At 41.4% G+C, this 26,174-nt stretch overlaps 1 protein-coding gene and 1 pseudogene across 1 annotated transcript; both read left to right on the top strand.

Moving 5' to 3' along the window:
• Positions 1 to 4,422: 4,422 nt before the first annotated feature.
• LOC139458701 (uncharacterized) lies at positions 4,423 to 9,873 on the top strand. The gene is made up of 5 exons (XM_071240113.1): positions 4,423 to 4,432; positions 4,673 to 6,074; positions 7,603 to 7,768; positions 8,528 to 8,648; positions 9,008 to 9,873. Exons 1-5 carry the CDS (start codon positions 4,423 to 4,425, stop codon positions 9,871 to 9,873), a joined length of 2,565 nt encoding a protein of 854 aa, XP_071096214.1.
• A 10,081-nt stretch (positions 9,874 to 19,954) lies between these two features.
• Positions 19,955 to 21,038, top strand: LOC139458702 (olfactory receptor 2D2-like; annotated as a pseudogene).
• The last annotated feature ends 5,136 nt before the right edge of the window (positions 21,039 to 26,174 follow it).

The raw sequence follows: 26,174 nt of genomic DNA on the forward strand, positions 1-26,174 counted from the left end.
GCTACTCTAACCCTCATCTATGAGACGTCACGGCCACAATCTGGCGTTGTTGACGGTCGGTCTGTCCCGTTGTAACGTTAGGAAGTGCAGTTAGATGTACACACAGCAACAAAACCAAACAAGGTAACAATTCGGACATATTTTGACCAACTCCAACTGTTTTAATTTTTGGAAAAGGTTACAAGCCGCAGAGGTCTAATTCTTAAATTAAATTATTTCGCAATTTATATTTCCAAAGTAACCAAAACTACACCACATTTAGACACTGATTTTCAGTATATTAGGCTGTTCTTTTGATGATGATAGCAATTATCCCAGTAGTTTCTCCAGATTCCCGATGGTTAATTATGACCCGATCGCCGAATGACAAGTGCGACGCCATGTTTGTTTATAAACCCTGAAAACAGGCCCAACTTGACCTTTGATATTTGCATTTTTATCCGAATATGACCCCAGCGGATATCGTTTTTATCCTTTGGCTTCATCCTGCCGAGAACCCTACCCATTATATGATACAATTTATCACATGTTATGTAATATCCACGTTGCCGCGCAGGAAGAGAAGAATTATCATTTGAGTTTAAACAAAAGATCGATACAATGATTAACCGATAATACGTTGATTGATTTATCACCGTTATCTTGTGTGTTTGTGGTAAGCAGGTGGAATACATCAGTATCTCGGCGTAAAGTGACAATGCAAAAACAACATACTATAATTGTTCAAAGGGTGAAATTGTATTTCATTTTTGTTGATCAATATGATGATGCGCCCTTATAATATTAGTAAAAAAGCGACAAATGCGCTTACGTTTGGCGCAGCATAGGTCGCGATCTAGTTGAGATTTTGGGGATATTATCCTGGTATCCACGGTGAAAAAACAATAACAAAGGCAACATCCTTTCCCTGTGAATTGTCCCCTTTAAGGGACGTAATGAGGATCGAACTGACACAATCTGGGACCGTCTGATTGATGGTGTGTCATCGTGCCCGACGATATGCTCATGCTATCAACCACTGGCTGCACTGGCCAGGCCTTAAAGGGGCACTGATCTAACGCAATTCACCGGACTGGTTGTTGCTTTTGTTATTGTTTTTTTCCCCCATGAGTACCCGGATGATACGTAACGCAACTGAGCGTGACCAGAGACTGGGCTACCGTCTGCAAGGACAGCTAAATAAACTTGGAGGCTGGAGGCAATATTTGTTTTACGCATTTTTGCATAAACACTGATTGGTTAACAGTGATCTATAAAGATTTCGACAAAGGGCGCATGATAATTAATTTCTTCAGCCTAAACAAACAGACAAAAAGAACGGCGGAGCACATCGGATGTCGTCATTTGGAAATACCCCAGATGGTTATAGTTTAATACTAAAAAAAAGTATCCATGCAGTGAAAGCATTTTCGGATTTCGGATTGCGTCGATAATACGAATACTACTCCCTTGTTGTCATCCACGTTTTCTCGTATAACCCTACACTTGTGTATTTGTCGTCATTCACTTGATGCTCAGTTAATGAATTTATTACATGTACAATTAGTGGTAGCACCACTTAGATTACCTGACAAAGGTTCCCATTTGGCATTTATTGTGTCTGGGGTAATTATTCAATCTAAATCCAGGTTTGAAGTGAGGTGAAATGTGTGTTATGTAATATGCACGTGGCAGACAAGCAAGAGGTGAATGATCAGTTGATTTACTATTTTTTGTAAATCAACGGATCGTTCCTAGTCATCAAAGGATTAACAGAAAATACGTTGATTGATTAATCACTGTTACCTTGCAGAGTTGATATGTCAAAAGTGAGTGTTTACATGTCTAGGTTTACTAAAACAAAGGGAATACACTCATATCATGGCGTGAAGTGCCGATGTAAAAACAACATACTTTGTTCAAAGGGTTAACTGATAATACGTTGATTGATTGCTCATTGTTATCTATCACTCAATGGATTTTTTAGGAACCGTGGACGTTATGAAAATAGTTGTCACGTGGGCTTTCTCAGCCGACCCTTGAGACTTGACACCTATGTGAAACACCTGAAACAATCCAAGTGATCAGTTGAGAAACGAACACGGGTTATAATATCCCGAAACGATATATATCTTTTAAAATATTTGATTGTTACAGAGACACGTGACATCGAATAAGTTTCTTTGTACAGCTGCAGACGAGTGGGATATTGTTCCTTTGTGTGGATATTAACGGATACATTCCTCGAACAAAGAAGCTGCCAAAATTTATACACATAAATTTGGTACGTTGTAATTATAGTATTTTGCATTTTGTCTTCCTTCTTTTGAACCTATTCGATCTTGTTTCTCTACGTCTTGGTTGGGAAATTCTTCAAGGCGCGAAAGACGTTGTTTTCCCAGGTCTTTTCCTTTGTAAGCGTGTATATATTACCGTCAATTTGTAAAATGTGATTCTCTCAGGCAATTTATAAAATGTGTAAATATTTCAGTTATTTTGACTAAAAGAATCTGTCCAGATTGATTAAGACGATCAAAAGGGCCTACAAACATCACAACAGATTATTATGTAGGATTAGAAGCCAAAAAACATAGAAATGTACTTTTCAACGTAACATTTTCAGTCTCTTGGTGATGATATTAAACATCAAAATGTTTGGAGTTCGTTATTATAATAATACAGATGGAAATGTTTTTCAGTCACTTTGTAAAATAACTGAATATTTAGACGTTTAATAAATTTGAAAATGTTACACATTTTGACAGTAAAAAAATGAACACTATAAAAAAAACAATGCTCAGGTGAAATATTTACTTTGTGTTGCAAGTCAAAATAGTGTAAACGAAAATCGCAAAATTGCCAAGCAAGTGACTTATCAAAACTGCGTCACCATTACCGATGCTACCCACAAAGATACCTACATTTCCTTATTATCTCGAAAACTGTATTTCATTTTGTTGATCAATGTGACCATACGCCCTTATTACTACCCATAAAAGTGACTAATGCGGTTACGAATGGCGCAGCAGAGGTCGCGAACTAGTCTAGATTTCTGCTAAACATCCGGGTACTCACTGGGGAAAAACAATAACAAAGGCAACAACCAGTCCCGGGGAATTGCGTTAGATCAGTGCCCCTTTAAATGACTTTGTTCTTATCAAATAATAACCATCAGGGCGTAACGAAGTTGACACTATTTATGGATAACAACTTCTTCAAGACTGTAAAGGCGACGTTTCGGTAAAGATCCCTATACAGTTGTCAAGCAAGAGTTAGATGGGCGACTTTGATTTTTATATTTCTATATGATTACGATTTAGAGATACGAAATAGAAAGTGTCCCCGGCACCTCTTTGCTTGTCGTAAGTGGCGACTTTGAATTGGGAACCGGTGGGTATTCCGAGTTAGAATAGTGTCCTACCAACAGGTGCTTGCCATAAGAGGCAACTATTCTTGTCGTAAGATGCGACTAACGGATTCGGGTGTATAGGGTAGATGACTTGTTGGATGTCAGCGTAATCCCGTAGTACGCCGATTTGAATATTACTTAGAGTTGCGTCAAACAACAAACAAACAACACATATATAGAAGCTAAGCTCTTGATTCAAACCAATGATGATGATGATGATGATGATGATGATGATGATGATGAAACTTACGACACCTGATTTATCCCCAGATTGTGGAAGGCAGACCAAAAGTCCCCTAGAAACAAGAGTGGACCAATCGTAAACATCACTGAAAAGTAAGTATTTAATGCACTGCCTTCAATAATATACAAGTGTAGTCAACGATCACCAACAAGTAGAAGGAATCCGTCGTGTCGTCGTCGACGCCACAGTTCACTTGGATTGAAACCTGTGAGTGTGATTCCGAATCATATTTGTGCAATTCGCCCACGATTATGTTTCTAGGGTTGTCTGCACCAAACCTTGCAGTGCTCGGGGGTTTCACCAAAGTGGTAAACGTCTAAGACCTGCATCACCTTACTTCTCCATCCCCCACACACGATATATCTGAAATAAGGTTCAATGCGGCGCTAAAATCTAAGGCACTCGTTGACTTCAAAGTCAAATAATTACGACAGGGCGTAAACAATAAACAACAAAGCTCGGTTACACTTGATTTCCATTTGGAGCTGGCCGTTTGTGTTCGTTTTTGGAAATTAAGAAGTGGGATATGATGCTCCGAACAAGTGAATAGGGTTTTTAGCCACTTTTAGAAATATTCAAGCAATATTACAAGGGCGTCACATGTTATAACCATATGGTAATCGAACCTGGGCCTTCGGTGAAACGAAACTTTGCCTCTGTACTACCCTACCGCCTAATGCTTCTCCAAATGCCTCCCTCGCTCTTATATGACATTAAGAGGCGTCCACGCCGAATGGCTGATTAATTAGTTCAGCTGCCTGACATCCTGTTGAGGGTTTGTCAAAGTTTGATGGAGGAAGGTAACGATTTGGCTTAAAAGATCTGATTTACATGAGATTGGATATATGCACAATGTAAATGAAAAATGCAGCTTTATGAAATTGTGTCTTTTTAAATTGAACAAAGGTGACATTTTCAATATCCATATGCATGGTTTCATTATCTTTTGGAAGACATTGTTTCTTTTAAATCCTCGGCCCTCCAAAATATCAAATTGTCGTTCACTAACTGATTGTAAGAGGTCCTGCTTTCTTCCCCAGTGGATTCCGTTGCTGACATGGATGTAGATGTTGCTCCAGCGACAGTCCAGAACCATCTCAACTTTCTGGAACAAGTGGACAATCACGGCCATCTTTACGAAGGGCCCGTTCTCCTGGGAGCAATAGACCGTTATCAACGTTACTGGCTACCGCTAGCATCCAAACACACAAATGAAGTTCTGGCAGCTCCTTTGGACATTGAGTGGGTCTGGCACTGTCATATGTTGGCCCCAATGTCATATCAGAAAGACTGCTTGTCCATGGTCGGCGTGTTGGTCCCCCACAAACTGCTAGACTCTGACGAAAGGCAAAAGTACCTATCTGAGTCCGAGATACTTTGGAATAAGGAGTATCCAGAAACACCTTTCCATGCAGGAACTGGAGGCTCAACAGATGAACAGGACTTTGTATCCAGTATCAGTTATGATATTGTCTCAGCTTCAGCGAGGCAAAAGCAGTTTTTCTATCAAGTATCCCTACCTCATTACAGGAACAAGACGTACCTGCAAACTGCCATGATGAGATATAAACAGTTTCTGTTCCTCCTGAAAAGCAACCCAAATTCTTTCCTTGCTCCCACCTTTGACATTGATCTGGTATGGCATACCCATCAGTTGGATCCTGTCGCCTATCTATCTGATACTCAGCGAATCCTCGGTAAGATCCTGAGTCATGATGACAGTGTCAACGACAGATCACAAAACTCCAAGCTTACCAATGCCACGAAGCTGACATCATCTCTGTGGAAAAATGTATTTGATGACAGCTTTTCCTTCCCTGGTGCCATGTACAGAGGTGAAAACCAAAAGGGACAATTGTATCAGCTGACAGAGGAAGAAACAGAGGCTTTATGTGCGGCAGAAGTACTTGTGAAACTGACGTACCTTAGAATTGACAGAATTCCAACATGGGCGCGTTCAGCAAAGTTAGAGGTGGTTGTTTTACGAGACGAAGGAACGGTGCTGAGTAAGGAAATACTGAGTACAAAGAACTGGACTCATAAAGATTCCATGACTTGGGAGGGGGTTGATCTCTTTCAAGGAAAGATGTGGACAAACAAATGCGATTTCATCCGCTTCAAGTTGATTGGAAAATCAGGGTATGCGATCTTCAAAAAGGAGATAGTATTAGGAGAGGCAACCTTTGACTGCCTGTCGTCAATTGAGACATTTGAAAGTTCTACATATTCAATTTCTACTGAAAAAACGCTGGAACCGTCGCCTATAATCTTGAAATGTAAAGGAAAGATAGTTCGTCCTAAAGTAACCTTGGATTTGAAAAATGGGCCGTGGACGACGCATCTGAAGGGTATAATGTCGTCGAGAGAGGAAGAATGGGGTCCTGTGCCAATACCACTTTCTGTAGAAGGTGTTTCAGAAAAGTTCTACATGGCAATACACAGGTAAGTGGTTCTTGTTAAAGGAATCTTAAACCTGATTATTTTACTTGCTCCAATAAATGCCAAATAGAATTCCAAAAGTGAGCTCAACAAAAGCTGCTGTAATTAAATAATCGTATAGTATTGATCATTGTCTTTTAGAATTCCTTGGCTATAAATTCTCTGTAAGCAATTTCCTTCTACAGCATATCGCAAAAAGCAAATAGTTTGGCCAACGAATTGTTTGATTTAGAGGAGCACACGTGGTCACGTTTAACCCTGGGAGAAGTTATCGAACCCATCCTAAAACTCGAAAAATGAAACATACACTATGCTGTAAATTTCGATCCAACTCTTGTGCCTGGTGGGACTCTTAAATACAAGTATTGAAAAGTAGACGAAGAAGTCCTCGGCAGTTATTCAGACCATTTTATGGCAGTTTGTTCATCATCATAGTCATAAGCAAGGCATGGCAGTTTGTCAACACACGCACACGGACAGCGCGTGGTTACATAAAAAAATATGAACCGGGTGCATACAATTGTCGAACCGAAACGGAATGGCAGACAAACGAAATCACGCCCGACGACATGTACACAGCATCAGCAATAGGCAAACAGCTTTACTGTTCTTACTTTTATCGAACAGCATTCATTCATTACTTTATGACAAATATAATCTCAACAAGAACACAAGACGCCAACCAAACCTGTTTCACTTCATCAAAACTCCAGTGGATTATTGTTGTAATCCAAAACATTAATGGAGTGTGTTTGGTTCGCCGTTTGAACAGTGTCGGTGTCAGCTTGATGTGGGAGGAAGTGATGCAGAACGAACAGTTCTACGTTGTTGACAGACCAAGAATCATAATCAGGGTCTGTCTGGTATTTGAACCCCATTTCATTGGATTCATTCATGCTGGATGGAAGCTTCTTAGAATCCTCAGGCAACTGGCACAGTCGTGTTCCCTCTAATTGAAATATATTGTGCTGGTAAATAAATATGAATAAGCACTGGTATCTACCATTACTAGTGATACAGTTTGAAGTGTATGAGCTTCCTCTTGTACATGCACGTGGGGGCACGGATGGCGCCACATTTCGCTGTGAAGAGTTGCGTCCCTTGAGCACGCCAGAAACGTATGGTCGTTGGTTAGAATCTCAGTTTGCCCCGATGTCTCTAGGTTTGTGAGCAAAATGCCCGATCCCGGAGATTTCACCAAATTGATAAACGTGCTAAAACCTCACATTTGGCTTTGGTCCAATGACATAACTGGAATACTATTCAAAGCAGCGTTAAACCCAACTCACTCACTCACTCACTCTATCAGTACGTATTGGCACGTGACTTAAAAGGGTGTCACTTATCTACGAACTTTGTTGGCCTTCCTCGCATATTATTGTTGCAATATGTCTCAAATTCTAACTTTACATTTAACTCAGTCACTTAAATATTATGCTTAAACCGTGGTGTTTTTTTATATTTTTTCAGTCTAAGTGTTTTTCAGTCCCACGCTTTATACGGAATGTAAACAGTTGTGTCCTCGTTCCAGACTTAGGATGGCTGGCTGCACTGCAGAGTTTGTATGCAGAGTCGTCCACTCCACGGATCTGATGATGTCAGCAGTTCTTGTGTATCACCAACAAAGACTGGTCACGTTTGCTTATCTCATTGGTGCAGACCAACTTCCTACACCAGAAGCAGTCGATTCATCTTCCGTAAGTTAACACTACTCAAGGCCTTAGTGAAGCTTTCAAAACGTTGAGGACATTTTCAAATTTGACTTATCAGTGACAAAAGCCTGTTTCAATTCACTATTTTGTGGTATATCATATGTTCCTGTGTTCGATTTTTCACGAACTGGTATTGATATACTGGTACTGGCTTATGATATAGCCGGAAACGTACAGTGGACTTGTTTCTAATGACTGTGGCTTTTGTTAAATATAAAACGTCGACACCAGATTGTGAAAGGCAAAGTAGCGGTGAAAATTTTATGAGTGATCACTGAAAATCAGTGATGTCACCAGGTTTTGGCGAAAGGTAAGCATGCCCTGTCCTACTCTACCGGTAGCACCAGCCACTCACACTATTTGCATGAAAAAAAAAGTGATTGTTGCCTGACGTTGAACAAACATCCTAACATAAGTTCTGTAAAACCGTACCGGTTCGAGTGATATCAGTGAGTTAACAAATGAGTTAACAAATATTTAGCTATTAATGTTCTTTATGTTTAGACGTACCTAACAATGGTCGTCCGGATAAGTAGGGTATCACTGTACACACAGTAATCTGTAAGTGAGTTAAACAACGATTGTAGCAGCTAAAGATACCGTATGTCAATTTTATGTGGGAGGAAAGCACAAGGTGGTACAGGTCTTAGACCTTTACCACTTTGGTGAAACCCACACCGACCCACAAGGACACATATTCCAGTTATTCATGATAAAATCGTTTCACATGTGTTATGTTTTCAGGACCTGCCATCTATAAATCCAAAGTTGGGGCAACGAGCGATGTTGATAAAGAACAATCAAGGAGACTGGGGTTTGGTTACTGGCAACTGGGTTCGCTCCACAAGATCTGTTCCAATTTCAAGTATGTCACTTCAGTATGCATGTGGTCTTCTTGTATTGCAATTGTTTCTCTTTTTCATTTCTTTGAGTTAATGAAGAATTATTTTTTCATATTATTATAATAAAACAAGTTAAGTGTGTTTGGTTTAACCGCATTGAACAGTATTTCAGTTAAGTCACGGCATGTCAGCTTGATGTGAGAGGAAGTCAGATGTTTACTATATTAGCCTCCATTGCCCGTTTAGGTGCGGTGAGTTAACAACAAGTACCATCTTTAAACGTCTTTTGGTATAACGCGTGCGGGTGCCCGTTTAGAGCAAATATATATGAATAAGCATGGTTGATCTCCTAAACCAAGTGATATTTATTTCTAATCTATAGGGTATTCGAGGGCTCTGCGAAGGACTCAGGTGCTTTGTGGATATCTTGATATCAACTTTTACAAGTTCTCAACCAAGACCATGATAAAGAAGAGTATGACGCAGTACCTTGACGGGGGGTTCAACTTTAAACTTGACGGAATGGAGTGCACAAGAACGTGTGTCACTTTCATGGATAAATACCACGAAGCTGCTGAACGTGTTGCCCTGGCTTTCTCCATCAGCATCCTGCATGTTCTATGTCAGCCAAGATCGAAAGCATGGAAAACTGGATTGTCCCCGAACTATGGCAGGAAGCTAGATCGTGGTGTTTCTGCAGCTCCTTGTGAGAATGTCCTGTTCCTATCTGCAGCTGGGGTTCTTCAGGAATGTCCATCTAACCATTATTTGGTGAACTCGTACAGAGACGACAGGAAGGCAAGGCATGCATTGCTCAAGAACGGACGAAAGAAAAGCAGACAACATGCTGACAGCGAGAGTGGAGAGGATGAAGAAGAGGAGGAGGAGCATGATGGAGGTGAAGAATCATCAAGTAATGTCGACGTGAATCTGTTTGATGCGGGCCATGATGACGACTTTGAAGACCCTTGTATGATGGGGATGGATAGTTTTATTGTCGACTGTAGTGAAAGCTATGATGATGGTGGAAATTCAGGAGCAAATGATTATGGCGGAGGAGGGTGTGACTACGGTGGCGGGAGTGACTATATAGGCAGCTCATCGTGCGGTGGTGGTGGTGGATGTGGAGGTGGTGGAGGATGCGGCGGTGGTGGGGGATGCGGAGGCGGAGGGGGATGTGGAGGAGGAGGGGGATGTGGAGGCGGAGGGGGATGTGGAGGCGGAGGGGGATGTGGAGGAGGTGACTGACTGTACATGAACTTCAACAACAATGACTTCATTATTCTCTATCGCATGAGGTGAAGGTGTTGAGGTTTGGAAAGGTGTATGATAAGGCTTGTGAAGGTCTTCTGCTGCTTTGTATGTCTGGGGATGGTTTTATTGACTACAGATCTAAATCACAAGCCTTATACCCGTTCGAGCTTGGTTAACACCTGGTCACAAACTGTTGAACTTGGTCACTTAGGAAGACGTCTTGACTCGAAACGACAGTTTTCTTGTTTGCTGCAAGATTTAAACATCCAATCATAGGATGTCCTTCGACTGCTGGTGTTAAACTGACTAAATATTAACCTTCTAGCCATCACAAGTTCTATGTGTACTATTGATATGATACAACGGAAAAGGACATTTCCAACTACATTTCTCACACCTAATAAATGTATCAGCAACTAATTTCCACTTCAATGATTAAAAATTACCTACTTTTAAGTAGTTTGTTCATAATTTCATAAACAGTAAATCAATCAATATTATATGGACATGCACACAATATCCTAAAGTACCCTTTACTGTACGAGCAGTGTTGTTCTGAGAAACATAACCTGTCCATAAAGATAACATTTTTGTTTGTTTGTTTTGTTTGTTTGTTGTTTAACGCCGAACTTACAGCAGACTTTCAATAATTGAGTCTGTCCAGTGATTGACATCATGAGCATCGATCCACGCATACGATGACATACATCACCCAACCACCCGATCCCGTTAGTCGCCTCTTACGACAAGAATGGGTTGCTGAAGACCTATTCTAAGCCGGATCATACACACACAGGTGCATGCACGTCGCTATATTAGTGCAATAATCTTTGACGCGACGTTAAGCCCCATTACAAATAGGTCAGATGTGCGGAGAACGTGTGCAGCGGACGTGAACGGACCAAGAGTGCGAACAGAGGGGCGGGCTTCGCTTCCTTATAAGGTAACGTCCTTCAACAAGACCATATATGGAGCTTCTGTATATAAAGGCTCCGCCTCCGCTGTATTTCCGTTTCAGCCTTTGAAACTGATAGACAGGACGACAGTGAAAATAAACCTTAGTTATGAGCCGCTTTTCTGTGTTTTGACTACGATATGTGCATTAACGATGTTACGATCTATCTGCAAAGTAGTATACACCCATGAGACTTGTCCTTTCAGGTGGACTTATTTATACAAGGACTATTTCCATTGCACTACGTTTGCAAATTTCAACTCTGATCAGTTGATTTTTATTCCCAGAACAGTCACCTACGGTGTTACATGAGATACAATTATATACAAAAAAAATTAAGTACAAAATAACAGCATTTAACGAGAATAATTAAAATAGGATACGTTGATATTAATTCAATTTGCCAATTTTATTATACACATTGAAAAGGAATTTAGATAGGCCTTTTAGATCTCTTACACTGTTTGTGGTCATACGTTTCTTAAGTTTGGACAGGTTTGTAAACGTATATTTACGAGTTTTTTCGCTGTTAGGGTAAAGCTTCACATCTAAATAAATGTTGAAACTCATCTCCCACTTGACACTTGACACTGGCGGTCTTCCCAGGGAATGTTCAGGCCAACGACCAGTTTCAACGGGTCATCTCTGATTAGTAGTTCTGAATTTTAATATAGGGAGAAATATTGATTTTGAGAGAAAAGATATTTCTCAAATGAAGGTTGATGCTTTACATACTTGTGGTATGACCCTTTGGAGTTTACTCAGCAGCTGATTTCCAGTTCTGAAGGAATTGAGATGTTTATATATTTTCAACCGAATCGTGACTGTTTTTGGTTTAAACTGAGAAGGACCGGGGGTTCTGGCCAAATATATCCATTCCTCATAACGACCAGTGTTCAAATGTCAATAAGTACATGACCTCACCTTTCAACACGAACAGCGGTGTGACACAGGGATGCCCTATCTCGCCAGCTATGTTCTCCTTGTACATTAATGATCTAGCAGATGACATTAACTCTCACAGCTCTGGTATAATTAGGGATAATATTTCCCTGTTGCTTCTTTTGTTCGCAGATGACATTGTTCTTTTAGTACAATGTGAACACATCAATACAAATTACTGCACAGCAATTACCATGGCACAATTGACTGGTTGAACAATATCCAATGGCAATAAATAATATGATGGCAGTGGTCAGATCAAATACAAAATACAGTGGAGATAGCAAAAGTCAGTGATAATAATATACATTCAGCGAGCGGCGACAGCTTCCGTGGCGGGTTAGGCAGTGAGTCTGGGGTGATGAGCGATCCTCACATCAAAGCTTGTCTTGACGTGATGGAAATGTGTACGGAGCAGCTTGTCAAAAGTTAAGGAAAAGTGTATCGAGGCAGGGGGGAAGTTTCATAAGACTTTATGAAGCATTTGTCTAACCTATTCTGCTCTATGGATCAGCTATCTGGGATCCTAGGGAATATTGCTTCGTCAATGCCATACAAAATAGAGCCTACGGATTCTTCCTAGAAGTGTCTGAAAGGTGAAATGGGTTGGAAGAGTTGCTTGACAAAAAAATGGTTTGAAATGTTGTTTTTTTACTCAACAGTGTCAACACAGAATAGAACTCTATTTAACAGTGTCTTAGAATTGTCCAAACGAAAAAAAATATCTTGGATTTCCAAAGTTATCTCCCCTGCGTCCAAACTCGATTTGAATGTGGATTTTATGAACGCATCGTATTCAACAAATGTTTCTCATCAAGAAAGATGTCCTGTGACAGCCAGCCAGTTGTGGCTTCCAGAAGTATGCAATGGCAGGAATTAAACACATGGCAATACACTCAGAACTTTCAAGCAAGACAGCATGGCAAAGAAATATTTACAGTGTACTACGTCCGGACACACGAGAAAGATTATTGCTACATTTAGATGTGGTTCATTGCGACCGGCCAAATAAACAGGTCTTATACAAGAGTTCATGCGTGCGTGCGTGCGTGCGTGCGTGCGTGCGTGCGTGCGTGCGTGCGTGCGTATTAACCGTTAAGGACAACCTTGGCGTAGAACTTACCGACGGGTTTTGTAATACGTATGACAGACTGCAGTTATCTGATACATTCATAATAAATTCTAACCATGTGACAGTTTGAACTTGTTCATGTCAAGTTTAGACCTGTTCATTATGTTTTCATTTTCATCTTAGCGATGTCAAAGGCATACTAAGTCCGGTTTTTGGATTCCGGTGGTCGAAGAGTTAGTCAAACAGCAGGATCTTTTGTGCTGGCAAACCTAGACTTGGTAGTGTTGATTTTGGCGCACTAGAAACAGTTTCTGGCAACACTCGCAGTCTGAATCTTGGAACTTCAATCTGGCCATTTGCAGCTTTAACAACAAAGACATTGAATTTGTTCTGAGGTTGAATTATAAGAATAACTCTTTCTGTCAGGCAGTTCTCCGTCCACTTTAACGAAGTCATTTACTTTGACAGGTGTCAGATGGCCTGACGTGGTTTTGTTTCTTATTGTAAAATGAAAATCATGTGAAAAAAAAGCTTTGTTGAGTATAATGTGAAATCATGTTGTTGGTATAAAACTATGTTTCTTGTCTTAGCAACCTCGAATCAGTGAGATTGTAGCACGTAAAACGTATGAATGAATGCCGTGGATTTGTGAATGAATACATAGGAGGAAAATAGTCTCCTTGTCCGATGAAACATTATCTTTGATTTTACAGTTACTGACCAATCAGCTTTGATAATCACTAACTACACACTGCGCAAATATCGATCAGATTTTCAAGGTTAACACTGTTCATAAGATTTTGTTTTATCAAGACCCGTGAAGATCCGGGTCGGAATAGGTCTTCAGCAACCCATGCGTGCCGTAAATGGCGACGATGCTTGTCGTAAAAAGCGACTAACGGTATCGGGTGGTCAGGCTCACTGACTTGGATGTTGCATGTCATCGTATACCAATTGCGTGGATCGATGCTCATGATGTCAATCACTGAATTGTCTTGTTCATACTCGATTATATACGGACCGACGTCATATAGCTGGAATATTGCTGAGTGCGGCGTTAAACAACAAACAAACAAGATCATTTAAGAATAATCAAAATAGGTGAGGGGAAATGTTATCATCCAGTCGGGCAGCATTATGACAAATGAAATCGTCAGAGAGCTGGTTATTAATGCTAATTTTAAATTTAATTTTGTGGTACATATTCTTAACCAAGTTGAAAAACCTTCATTCCCTTTCAATTTTAGAAGCCTATACCATTGACCAACTCTGCGTACTTTATCGAAAATCTATAAAAACCGAATCTAATTTTTTTTATATTTTCAATATTTACATTGCAAAAATGTTATCACAAGTAGAATTTTAAACCCGGTTCTAAAAACTGCTTGCGCAGGATTTAAAATGTTATTATCATCAACATATTTAGTTGATAGGTTATTCAGTACTCGGGTGAAAACTTTGCCAAAACAACTCAATATAGTTGAAGGCTTGTATGAATTAGGGTTTAGAGGGTTGCTCTTGCCTTTATAGACGGGGGTTCACAATCCCCATAAGCCACGTATCTGGCAACAATCCAGATGATAAAATGACATTAAAGAAATTTGTAAGAAATTTGAAAGTAATCATTCTCTATAAAGTCCTGTCCATTGCCGTATTGGTTTTCAGACTTTTAATTGCAAACGTAATTTCTTCGGCTGAAATCTATGTGTTAAGAAATTCAGAATCTAATGTCAGGCCGCCTAACTGGTGGTGAGCGATGGTTGTATCCCATGTGGAGCGTTCATTAGCCTCTGTAAAGTATAACTGAGCAATATTCCAGCAATAACACGGCGGGGAACACCACAAGTGAGCTTCGCACATTGTACCTATTGTTCCATGGGAATCGAAGCCGGGTCTTCGGCGTAACCAGCGAACGCGTTATTCACTAAGCTTCCGGACCGCCCCCTGCAAAGTATAAAATTATCTATATCTGGTGTAACTTCTATTTGATTACTATCATTTCTATTTAACATTTCCAGACTTCTCTCGGCGAACGTTTTCTAAGGGAAGGTCGATATGTACTTGTGGGGAGGTGGACCTGTACTTATGGGGAGGTGGACGTGTACTTGTGGGAGGTGGACGTGTACTTGTGGGAGGTGGACGTGTACTTGTGGGGAGGTGGACGTGTACTTGTGGGAGATGGACGTGTACTTCTGGGGAGGTGGACCTGTACTTATGGAAGGTGGACCTGTACTTGTGGGGAGGTGGACGTGTACTTGTGGGGAGGTGGACCTGTACTTGTGGGGAGGTGGACATGTACTTGTGGGAGGTGGACATGTACTTGTGGGAGGTGGACATGTACTTGTGGGAGGTGGACTTGTACTTGTGGGGAGATGGACATGTACTTGTGGGGAGGTGGACATGTACTTGTGGGGAAGTGGACGTGTACTTATGGGAGGTGGACATGTAGTTGTGGAAGGTGGACGTGTACTTGTGGGGAGGTGAACGTGTACTTGTGAGGAGATGGACGTGTACTTGTTGGAAGGTGGACGTGTACTTGTTGGATGTGGACGTGTACATGTGGGAGGTGGACATGCACTTGTGGGAAGGTGGACGTGTACTTGTGGGAAGGTGGACGTGTACTTGTGGGAGGTGGACGTGTACTTGTGGGAAGGTGGACGTGTACTTGTGGGAGGTGGACGTGTACTTGTGGGAAGGTGGACGTGTACTTGTGGGAGGTGGACGTGTACTTGTGGGAAGGTGGACGTGTACTTGTGGGTGGTGGACGTGTACTTGTGGGAAGGTGGACGTGTACTTGTGGGAGGTGGACGTGTACTTGTGGGAGGTGGACGTGTACTTGTGGAATGTGGACGTGTACTTGTGGGGAGGTGGACGTGTACTTGTTGGGAGGTGGACATGTACATGTGGAAGGTGGACCTGTACTTGTGGGAAGGTGGACGTGTACTTGTGGGAAGGTGGACATGTACTTGTTGGAAGATACTCACATGTGCTGGTGATGTAGCGTATCACCAGCTGTCTCTTCAACCCTTGGGTATTAAATATGATGTTCTCTTGATTATATGAACATTTACTTGGAAGTCAACAGGGCAATTTCGTATGGAGATATATAACATATTGGGCAAATATGTACGTCTTTGTTCGTAACGTTTTTGTAATGTTGATGGTGTTCGTGGCGTTGTGGTATTGTTCTTGTGTACTGAAGTTACATTGATGACTTTGACGCCAAATGCTACGTGTTCGTCTCCGAAGAATAGGTCTTCAGCAACCCATGCTGTCAACTAACGGCATGGAAAACATTCCTGTCTAAATATTTTTATTGAATAATTGACTATCAATGAATGTTTTCAAAGCTTTTCAAGTTTTAAATTCCGGAGTATAAGGCCCCTGCAGCCCTGGTATTGCAGGCTGGTTTCCGCTGCAACGTCGTCCTTGTTGACATGACGGGTGGGGAGTGGGGTGGGGGGAGGGGGTGAATGTTGACACTCGATGACGGGTGGGGTGTAGGTATTATCACACCATGTCTCTAAACAATCGACCTGGATTAACAAGGCAAACAAACGCGTACATGCATATAAACTTTCGTCACGACATTAATGAAAAGTCCCAAACCAAAAACGCGTTTGCTGAATGAGATTATGTTGAGCGGATTGGAAAAGAGGCTTCACTTTGCCTTGAATAGAACGATCGATCTTGGACATAAAGAGGTGTTTAGGTACATATTATACTGTTATGTAGATAAAGATACAATTGATCATACATCTGTGATGTATCAGTTGCTTTTAACCGCCCGGGCCAAGTCGGACCGAACACAGACTACAGATTATGTTGAGAATGTGGACGGAAATGGGATTTCCTTTAAGGGACGTGTTTTCTTTAAATCCGGTGTACTGTCGTGTTATAAAGTAATATTTACGTAGATGTAATAATATTCTACTATATTTTGTTAAAGCCGAGTCGGACCAAACACTTGTGACAGATGTTCTTGAGAAAATACAATAAAAGGGCTTCACGTTATTGAACCAGGTTACTTAATACATTGACATTATTCAGTGGAATGTAGGTGAGTGAGTGAGTGAGTATAGTTTTACGCCGCTTTTAGCAATATTCCAGCAATATCACGGCGGGGGACACCAGAAATGGGCTTCACACATTGTACCCATGTCGGAATCGAACCCGGGTCTTCGGCGTGACGAGCGAACGCTTTAACCACTAGGCTACCCGACCGCCCCAGTGGAATGTAGGTAGATATAATACTAGTCTATAGATGTTAACACTTTCGTGTTACACCTGTGATGTTTTAGTGTTTTAGCTCGCCTGTACAATCCTGTACAAACTATGTTCTCATTATAGGGACCATGTTGAGTCTTTTGACGATAAAGAACACTTCACTGTAATGGAGTGTGTGAGTGAGTGAATATGATTTTAGGCTGCTTTTGGCAATATACCAGCAACCTCACGGTTTGGAACACCAGAAATGGGCTTCACTCATTGTACTCATGTGGGGAGTCGAACCCGGGTCTTCGGCGTGACGAACGAACGTTTAAACCACTAGGTTACTCCACCACCATCCAAACACTAACCAAAACACACACACACACACACACACACACACACACACACACACACACACACACACACACACACACACACACACACACACACACACACACACACACACACACTCCTGCCACCCCCACCCTCCTGCCCACCACTTCTTAAATGGTCGTAATCCCACTCATCGTTTATGTCTTAATTAACACGTATTGTTTCGGGGACGTCTCACGATAGCGACCTTAAGACTTTTAGAACAACACAGCAAGTCTCACCAGAGCGAACTGCAGCATCCTGTAAGGGATAACATATGTTTTGATAATAAGAGGTGTCTATAAAAATTCGGTAGGTGAACGATAACGTTCCACCTGAAGGATCAGGGTGACCTTGCAATGACAGATTGATGTGACATTTATTGGTGAGCTCATCATCACTTGCATCATACCTAATGCAGAAGTAGATTGGCAATTCATTCTTCCCATCGCGGAGGCAAACTATTGTGCCAGGATGCTTCCATGTACATATGTGACAAGACCAAATATGCTTCACCACGGTCTGTCTCGCCCGATCAATGACAGATCAACACAACTATTTAAGATTAAAAACAACGCGTTGGTGTGACGTTGATTAATGTATAGATGCTTACTCGTATATGTTAACTTGGAGACGATGTCGTCTTGAGGTATAAACAATTTTTCTTGTACAGGTAGATATATATATATAACGTCACAATGGATAGATATATGAGAAACCTTATTTGTCCAAACACTGTAAACATACTTTGAGACATATTAGAAAGATGAAACTTGGCAAAACTGATCATCAAGGTTGACATTAAAGTGTCAAATGTTCTTAAAGTGAAACACAACACTAGTCTCTGAGAAATGGCTTCATAAATCAGTACCGCCATGTGTATTGATGACTGCCGTGCAACGTCGATACATGGAACGGGTGAGGCGGTTGATGAAGGCCTTAGGCACTTGAGCCCACACTCTGAGGAACGCCTGACGCAGTTCAGCTGCAGTTGGTCGGACGTCATTCAACCGTCTTCGAATCTCGTCCCACAGGTGCTCAATGAGATTTAAATCGGGATTGAGGGCAGGCCACTGCATGGTTCTGATGCCATTCTGCTAGAGGAAGTCTCTTGTTGCTCTCGCAGTGTGGGCGTTATTATGATGAAACTCGTGGTTGCGGCGACGTGCCAAATGAGATATGTCGTGTTGTCTCAATGTACCGAGCTGCTGTGACACCATTGCCTCACCCTGGGCCGATGTTCTGGAAGACCACAGGACCGACCCTCTGTGCAAGACCAATTCCACCCCACACCATGATGCTCGGACCACCCCAAGAGTCTCTCTCAACAACACAAGCATCCGAATAACGTTTGACACGGCGTCACCAGACTGTCTCTCTCTCTGCCATCTGCTGTTGAATGACTGTACAGTAACGGCTCTCGTCTGAGAAGAGGACTCTTCTCCACTGCTGGTGGCGCTAATGTTGGTGCTGTGTTGCCCTGTATATGGTCCTTACGCGAACTTCTACTACTTGCTACTTGCCGGGCGGTTTGTCCAGCTTGCAATCGTCCAAGGGCTTGGTGTCGCTGATTTCTTGTCAATCTGGGCAAGAGGAAATGAAGACACCCGTGGTGGAGTTGATGGTATATTGTTCGTTGTGAAGAGGAAATGTAGACACCCGAGGTGGAGTTGATGGTATATTGTTCGTTGTGAACGGGAAATGAAGACACCAGAGGCCGGAGTTGATAGTACATTGTTCTTTGTTAACAGACTCAGTTATTTACAAAACGTCGTCATATGGCTGGAATACTGCTGAATAGAAGCCTGGGTTGCTGAAGATCAATTCTAACCCGGATCTTCACAGGGTGATAGATAAGTGAAGTTATTTTTCAAAACATTTGATTGATCATAACAAACATAAAGATAACTAAATAGCTTAACGTGTCTAATGAATGAACTTTCGTGACTGACTCCCTGCCCTGTTCTATACCTTGGTTTACAAAAGGATGGTCACAGTTATAGAACCTGTGGGCGAAATCAAACTAAAATCGCCAAAAGAAACATGACTGTAAGCATTGTCACTACTGTGAAATACTTAAAACAGTGGTGCTATTGTTAGCTACATCAAAAGCCTTGGCAGATAGTTATATCCCTTCCTATATTCATTTGCTAACTGGCATTTCTGAATATATGTTTGCTATTGGATTTTGCTAAGTGAGATTTTTTGCATCGATAACGTACTAACACTTTCTCGGATGTGAACCGTTCGACCAGAAAAATATCCTGATTTGTTGTAATTTACAGTCAAATAAATGCCATTTGACACATGTCGCTATGACTGAACTAAATCTTCTCCATGCTTTCTTGGGAATATTTGAATCCATCCGGGTTACCCTGACAGCATTACTCGAGCCAGCCTATCGTTGGCCAGTTATTGATTACTGACCATAGATTGGTCAGTAGCACTCATAAGCATGCACCTATAAGACGTGTGTTCACATGTGTGTGCCACTTCAAATGTGGAGTGGACAGTATTCCAACATGAACAACGTATCCGCAGTAGGCTTTAATCTCTCGGACATTTCATCTACTCGGGAACTAGTCACAGAATGCAATGTTACTAACATGTCTGTTAGATGCGATGATTATTACGCTAACAAAACTAATGAGTTGCTTGAAACCATTCTGCACATAACAGAAATGACTTTCACGTATTTCGATTCTGTTAACGTACTTGGTAATGCTGTCTTGATGCTACTGATATACAAGACCACGACAAAGATGGAAGTTTCCGGGCGCCTACTCATTAACCAGGCTGTGGCTGACAGAGGAATTGGACTCTCCTGGCTTGTTCTATATGGGATCATGTAAACCAACCCTCACAGAGATATACTGCAGACAATCATCCTTGTCCAGCGGGTCATAGTGGTCATCTTTCATTGTGAGTCCGGACTGTCACTGGCCATGACACTCTTCGCCCTCCACGTAGCCATCTGCAATCCGATTCTCTACAAAGTCTACAAGGACCCGAAAACAGTCACCATAGTCATGATTGTATCCTGGCTCGTCGCCATCGGATCCTGGTGTTTGGCATTTGCAGCGGACAACTTCTTCATTCTGAAACGTGATTCTATCATTGTTCTGATGAATGTTAGTGAACAGAATGCCTGGTTTGTATGGCTTCCCCCTTTTTTTGTCATCATTCTCCCCTCGCTTTGGTCATCGTGTCCTACACACGCGTATGCCTGCATTTGCGCAAGAGCGAGAACATTCCACCGCATCTCTCACCAAAATGTATGTTCGTCAAACAAAGGGCATCCTTCTAGTTTGTATCTCGTACATGACAACATTTATCCCACTGTTCGTGTTCGGCTACTTTGCAAATCTTTTCCAAACTGACAATGACATTAGTTTCTTCCTTATTGGAACCATCCTATCGTAGCTGAACTATGTGTATCTTGACATCAAGCTCCCCTTGTTTCTTATCGCCTTCGTGTCCTACCGTCGAGTTGCCTATCGCCTCTTCTGTCAACGCCAAGCAACAACTGCCGAATCAAGTGCTCGAGGCACAATGCAACACAGAAAATACAATGAGATGACTGTGGTTTCCAACGATCATCAATGAAAACCAGATCTCCTCGAAAGCAGGTAGATGAGACAACCAAAGGGATTCCTGGCTGGGATAACGATGGCTTCCACAGCACGAGTTCTTTGGACCAAGGGGATATAGCCATCATTTCAAGAGCAAACGATAACGCCACAGATAGACCGGTAAATGATTACACACACACACACACACACACACACACACACACACACACACACACACATGACAATTTGCATCAGCCATTCAGACACAAGTCATATATTTTAACGTCGATACAATCTAAATGTATCTCCTATCTTCTATTGCGCGTTCGCAAGAAAGTATGGAATACACGAAGGGGCATTGTCGCCTCAAAGAATGACAAAATTCACCAAAGCGCAACATCATGAAAATGCGACATTTCGACCAGTTTTCGCGTTGTCACGATTTGTTTTTGTTTCAAGTTGTTTTTTTAACAAAGGGCGACAACACGACAAGTCAGTGATGGTATTATAGCCCCATCAAACCAGGATAAGACAGGCATATAATACAACAACATGGCAATGTCCCTTCTACTGTTGTATGAGGAAACACCAGGTGTTTTCAAGATATTTTCATACTGCTCAAACACGACCGCCTACGTGGTCTAGTGGTAGAGCGTCCGCCCGGAGAGCGGAAGGTCCGGGGTTCGATCTCCGACCGCGTCATACCAAAACACGTTAAAAGATGGTACTTGTTGTTACCCTGTCTTGCGCTCGGCATTAAGGGGCTAAAACAAGGACTGGTCGGCTCGGAGTCAGCATACTGTGTCTGAGTGGGGCATTCATGTTAAACTGCGGCATAGTATCTCAGTGAGCTAGCACTATAAATCGGCATCAGTCCGGACTAGTACATGCAGCAACACACACACACGTGCATGAACACGTCGCTATATAAGTGCAATAAACTTGGATGCGACATTAAACCCCATTTCACCTCACCTCACTGTTCAAACACTCCATGAACCGTACCTGACCATACAAAGACCGGGAAAACAATAGCACAGAAACTAGGTCAACCGTGTCTGCCTCGTTGGATAATGACTCAATTCCAAAATGTGTACAATGTCTGGAAGCCTTTCCAACCCAAAATAGTATGATATATACATTCAAACCCAGTTTCCAGATCAAGCCGAAATGTTCTTTTTGTTCTTTGATAACCGACGGCTTTGCAATGATATCATATCTTCCCCTGTGTACTCTGCATCTAAAGATTCGCCTACATCTGTGTTCCCCTGTTTTCACAGATCGCCACGTAACTCGATACGGACAGCGCTTCAAGCCACATTGCAACAATTCAACAAGTTGTCTCACAGTCGATATATTTAATTCAATATCATTAATACAAATATGAAATTTTGGACCTCGATAATCACATGTTGTCGTTGTACAAAGCCATTGAAAACTGTTTATTGTCATGTGACATAACGCCACAAGGTTGCGCTAAACTCAGTATCTCGTGTGACCGCCCGGGGCAGCAATCGCGGTTCTGCATCTCCTCTGCACTGACTGGTTAAGCGTACGAAATCTGTCCTGCGGAATTCTGCGCCATTCTGCTTGTAACGCGTTGGCCAGTTGTGGCACTACCGCTACCGAAATTGACGAATTCATGTACACAATGTGTTGTAAACGCTCATTTCGACAACGATAAACAGTGATGATGACTGGTCTTTGGGATCGGATTCCAGCCTCGCGAAGATGATTCCTGACAGTCTGGTCCGATATCCTGCTCAAACCAAGAAGGCGTCCTGCAGTCTCCATAGCTTTGGCATTGCGATGACCTAGGGGGGACAGTCCAATGTAGCGGATCTTGTGCAGGGGTGGTACCTCTTGATCGGCCATTTATTGGTGTCTGCAGTGGAACTGAACTGCTTGTATCGGTCTAAAAGGCGGCAAATGGACTGTGATTCCCCTCTTTAGATACGTCCTTTGGCGATGTTCTGATCGGCAGTGCTGATTCTCGGCATTTTGGAACTTGAAATATGTTGACAACTGAATTACAAATAATTGGCTTATGCTTGCCTTTTTATAGCCACTACCACGAGTTACGAATGACATAACTTTCACGTTATCAATGTACCTCCAGCATAAGCAAGTAATATTCATGTATGTGGTGCTGGTACAATTTTGTGTAGCCATTGTTTAGCGTAGCATTATTATGAATATGAAATCACAATAACACATTTTCTTTTTAAGACAGACGAATTGTGCGTTGTTAATGCTTTAAGCTCTACATTAACAATACCGAAAGAAAACTAACCCCTTTATTGCACCACTGTGCCCAAGCTTGTTCTATTATGCCAACAGTCCAAACTCGAGACCTAGCAACATATCCAATTACACTGGCCCAGGCTGACCCTAGCGTGACTCCGTCAGTTCTCCATGCGATACTCACACCATAGTCTGTCCCTTAGTCCTGCGCCATGACTGTGAAAGTTATAATTTTTAGGTATTCTGTTTTACTGAAATCCTAGGCAAATCTAGATCATAATAACTAAGTCTAGTTTAGTTGATTCCAAAACAGCAGAAGGAGGAAGGTTCTTTCGAATAAAAAAATATATTTTTTAAAGAAATGTTTTCATTGACTACGTGTTACTCTATCCGTCCCCAGATCCTAGAGAATATATTTGAAACGGACTCCAAATAAAGAATGATTTGACAAGTCTAGAAGTTCTGGTCCTGAAATCAAGCATCGTTCTGGGATCCATTTGTATTCTATTGATTAGATTTATAATTTTAACTACGACAATTGTATTGCTGGAATGTTGGTTGATTTTAGATGTGGGTATTTAGAGATAACAAAATAATATGAAATATTTATAATTAATGACGTAGCTAAGGTATGTGGACGTGTAAAAACTGTAGTTTGTAGTCAACCAAAGATGATCTTCAACACTTTTGATTGTATATTGTTTTTAAATGTCTCGCCTCGTGAACACGTTCCTTATTTCAATATTGTATTAAAATCCACACATGACTGTACACAACATTTATATATTTTACATGTATACGACGGCTAAATGGGCAAGTATAACAGTAAACACAAACGTGAGTTTGTTTAACATTTTTGTGTGTTGAAACACGTGTTATTTTAAAGGGAAATATAAACATTTAGTCTGTTCGGGTAACTTATTCTAGCTATTGTTTCCTGAATAAAATATTATTTACTTCAGGCATACACATATTATTTCGTGTCATGTGATACCAGATGTTGTTATCAATCAATACTCATGTCGTAAACAACCATAGAAATGTGAAACATCAATGCCAGAGAATAACCAAATTTCGATTTTCCAACGAAACAAATTTATTTTGGCGTAAACATTGACAATAGCGGTAAAAATATAATAATGGATCACTGAAAATCAGTGAAGACGCAATTGTTTGCAAAAAAAAGTTGTTGCCTCAAGGGAATAGATGAAGTTATGCTGAAACAGTAAGCTTTTAGAACTCGTGTTTGCCAACTGGGACCATGTCAATATTTCATGTATGAAATGTATTTACATGTTGAACGCATTGACAGAGAGTATTGTTATCTTGAACGGTTTCTGCAAACGATGTGGACATTTGGGATTCCATTTATGCACACGAAGATGTTTCATTTTTTTAAAATATGCCTGTGTTTGTGTGAAGAGAACATGTTCTTCGCCGACTTTGCTGCAGGCTTTAAATGCATGGTTGGAGTACACAAAGACTATTCAGAGACAATCAATTCAATTAAATTAATCAGTGCTGCTACCAGTGCAAATAAAGAATGTTTATTATAACATGTTAATGTCATTGTGTGTATATACTACACATAAATAAAGTACAAGTTTACTTTTCTACAGTTTTATCAACATAAAGTACAAGAGCACTTTTCTACAGATTTGTTTACATAAAACTTTTCTTGGATCACTCCATTCTAATACTTAGATAACCTGGGGTAGACAAGTCAGTGCCTTCCGCCATGATCATGACCTTTGTTGTTTAAAGGTGGTTGACAAATGGGACGCGAAACTAATGAGAGGATACCGACTACACTACCCCAGTCTGACCCAAGCGGGATTCTCTCTACTGGTCAGTTCTCCATGCGATACTCACAGCGTCGTGTGTCTCCCAGATCCAAGAGAATAAATATGACAAGGACTCCAACTCAAGTCAAGAATGATTTGGCAAGTCAAGCTTGCCTCAGTTTTGGCCCTGAAATCAAGATAACAGAAGGAAGTAAACATTTCTCCAAGTCTGGAGAGTGTTTAATAATCCGCCGCCCAAACTGATTTCTATAGGTGATATAAAAACGGACAATGTCCGCCCATCACTGTTTTTACCCTATACACCATTCAATATTTCTTCATTAAACTTTATACACATTAGAAATGCACTGGACTGGCACCTTTGGCTATTAGGGGAGTTTTCAGGGATTTTTTCTTATTGCATTTCCAGGCATATGAGGGTAGGGACGATCGTTTCTGGAGCATACCTTATAACCTGTTTACCAAAGGCAAATTACCATGTTGAGTAATGTCTAGAATCACCTAAGTCTTTGATTGGCATTTGGAGTTTGAAGAACATGAATGGTGGAAGTTGGAAGGACATGGCGTAGTCCTAAAACTCCGTCATCAAAGTACTTTATCAAAGTTTTGTTTTCATTGAAACACGTAAAAGCCTTTACTTGTAAGACGTTAATCCCCATTGTTATTCCTCATCACCAGTGTAGGGTACTTTACTGTCAGTCAGCCTAGTATCGCCCGGAGCGACAAATTTATATTTAGGGTGAAAACTCCCCGTGGCGTTCCCGGGACTAGGAAGGGCTCACACTAAGTTCACTAGTGACACGGGGCATAGGATTACTGCTCATCAATCGTGTTTAAATCCTAAACGGAATTTTGTGTCTAAACACACCAAATAAAGTGCATACCATCACGGTACGCCAATAATCTCGGCAGACGGCTACACAAATTTCAAGTCAATTCTAAAATCCCAAAAGATAGTATGTGTACCCAATTCCAAAGAAGGACAGATCCACCGGAATTGCTGGGGCAAAAGGTGACCTCACATACACATAAAACAACACGAAGTGAGGTGGTCTCTGTTTTAGACAAGCTTGGGTTAGGCCAGGTTGACACAGTGCTGAGTATGGCTCCCGTTTGAGATC

The sequence above is a fragment of the Haliotis cracherodii genome, unplaced genomic scaffold (genome assembly GCF_022045235.1).
Source record: "Haliotis cracherodii isolate W230 unplaced genomic scaffold, xgHalCrac1.p SCAF_13, whole genome shotgun sequence".
Taxonomy (NCBI): Eukaryota; Metazoa; Mollusca; class Gastropoda; order Lepetellida; family Haliotidae; genus Haliotis; species Haliotis cracherodii.

Coding starts and splice junctions, on each gene's coding strand:
- LOC139458701 (XM_071240113.1), top strand. Junction 6,075..7,602: donor TTCTACATGGCAATACACAG/GTAAGTGGTTCT, acceptor TCCTCGTTCCAG/ACTTAGGATGGCTGGCTGCA. Junction 7,769..8,527: donor AAGCAGTCGATTCATCTTCC/GTAAGTTAACAC, acceptor TTATGTTTTCAG/GACCTGCCATCTATAAATCC.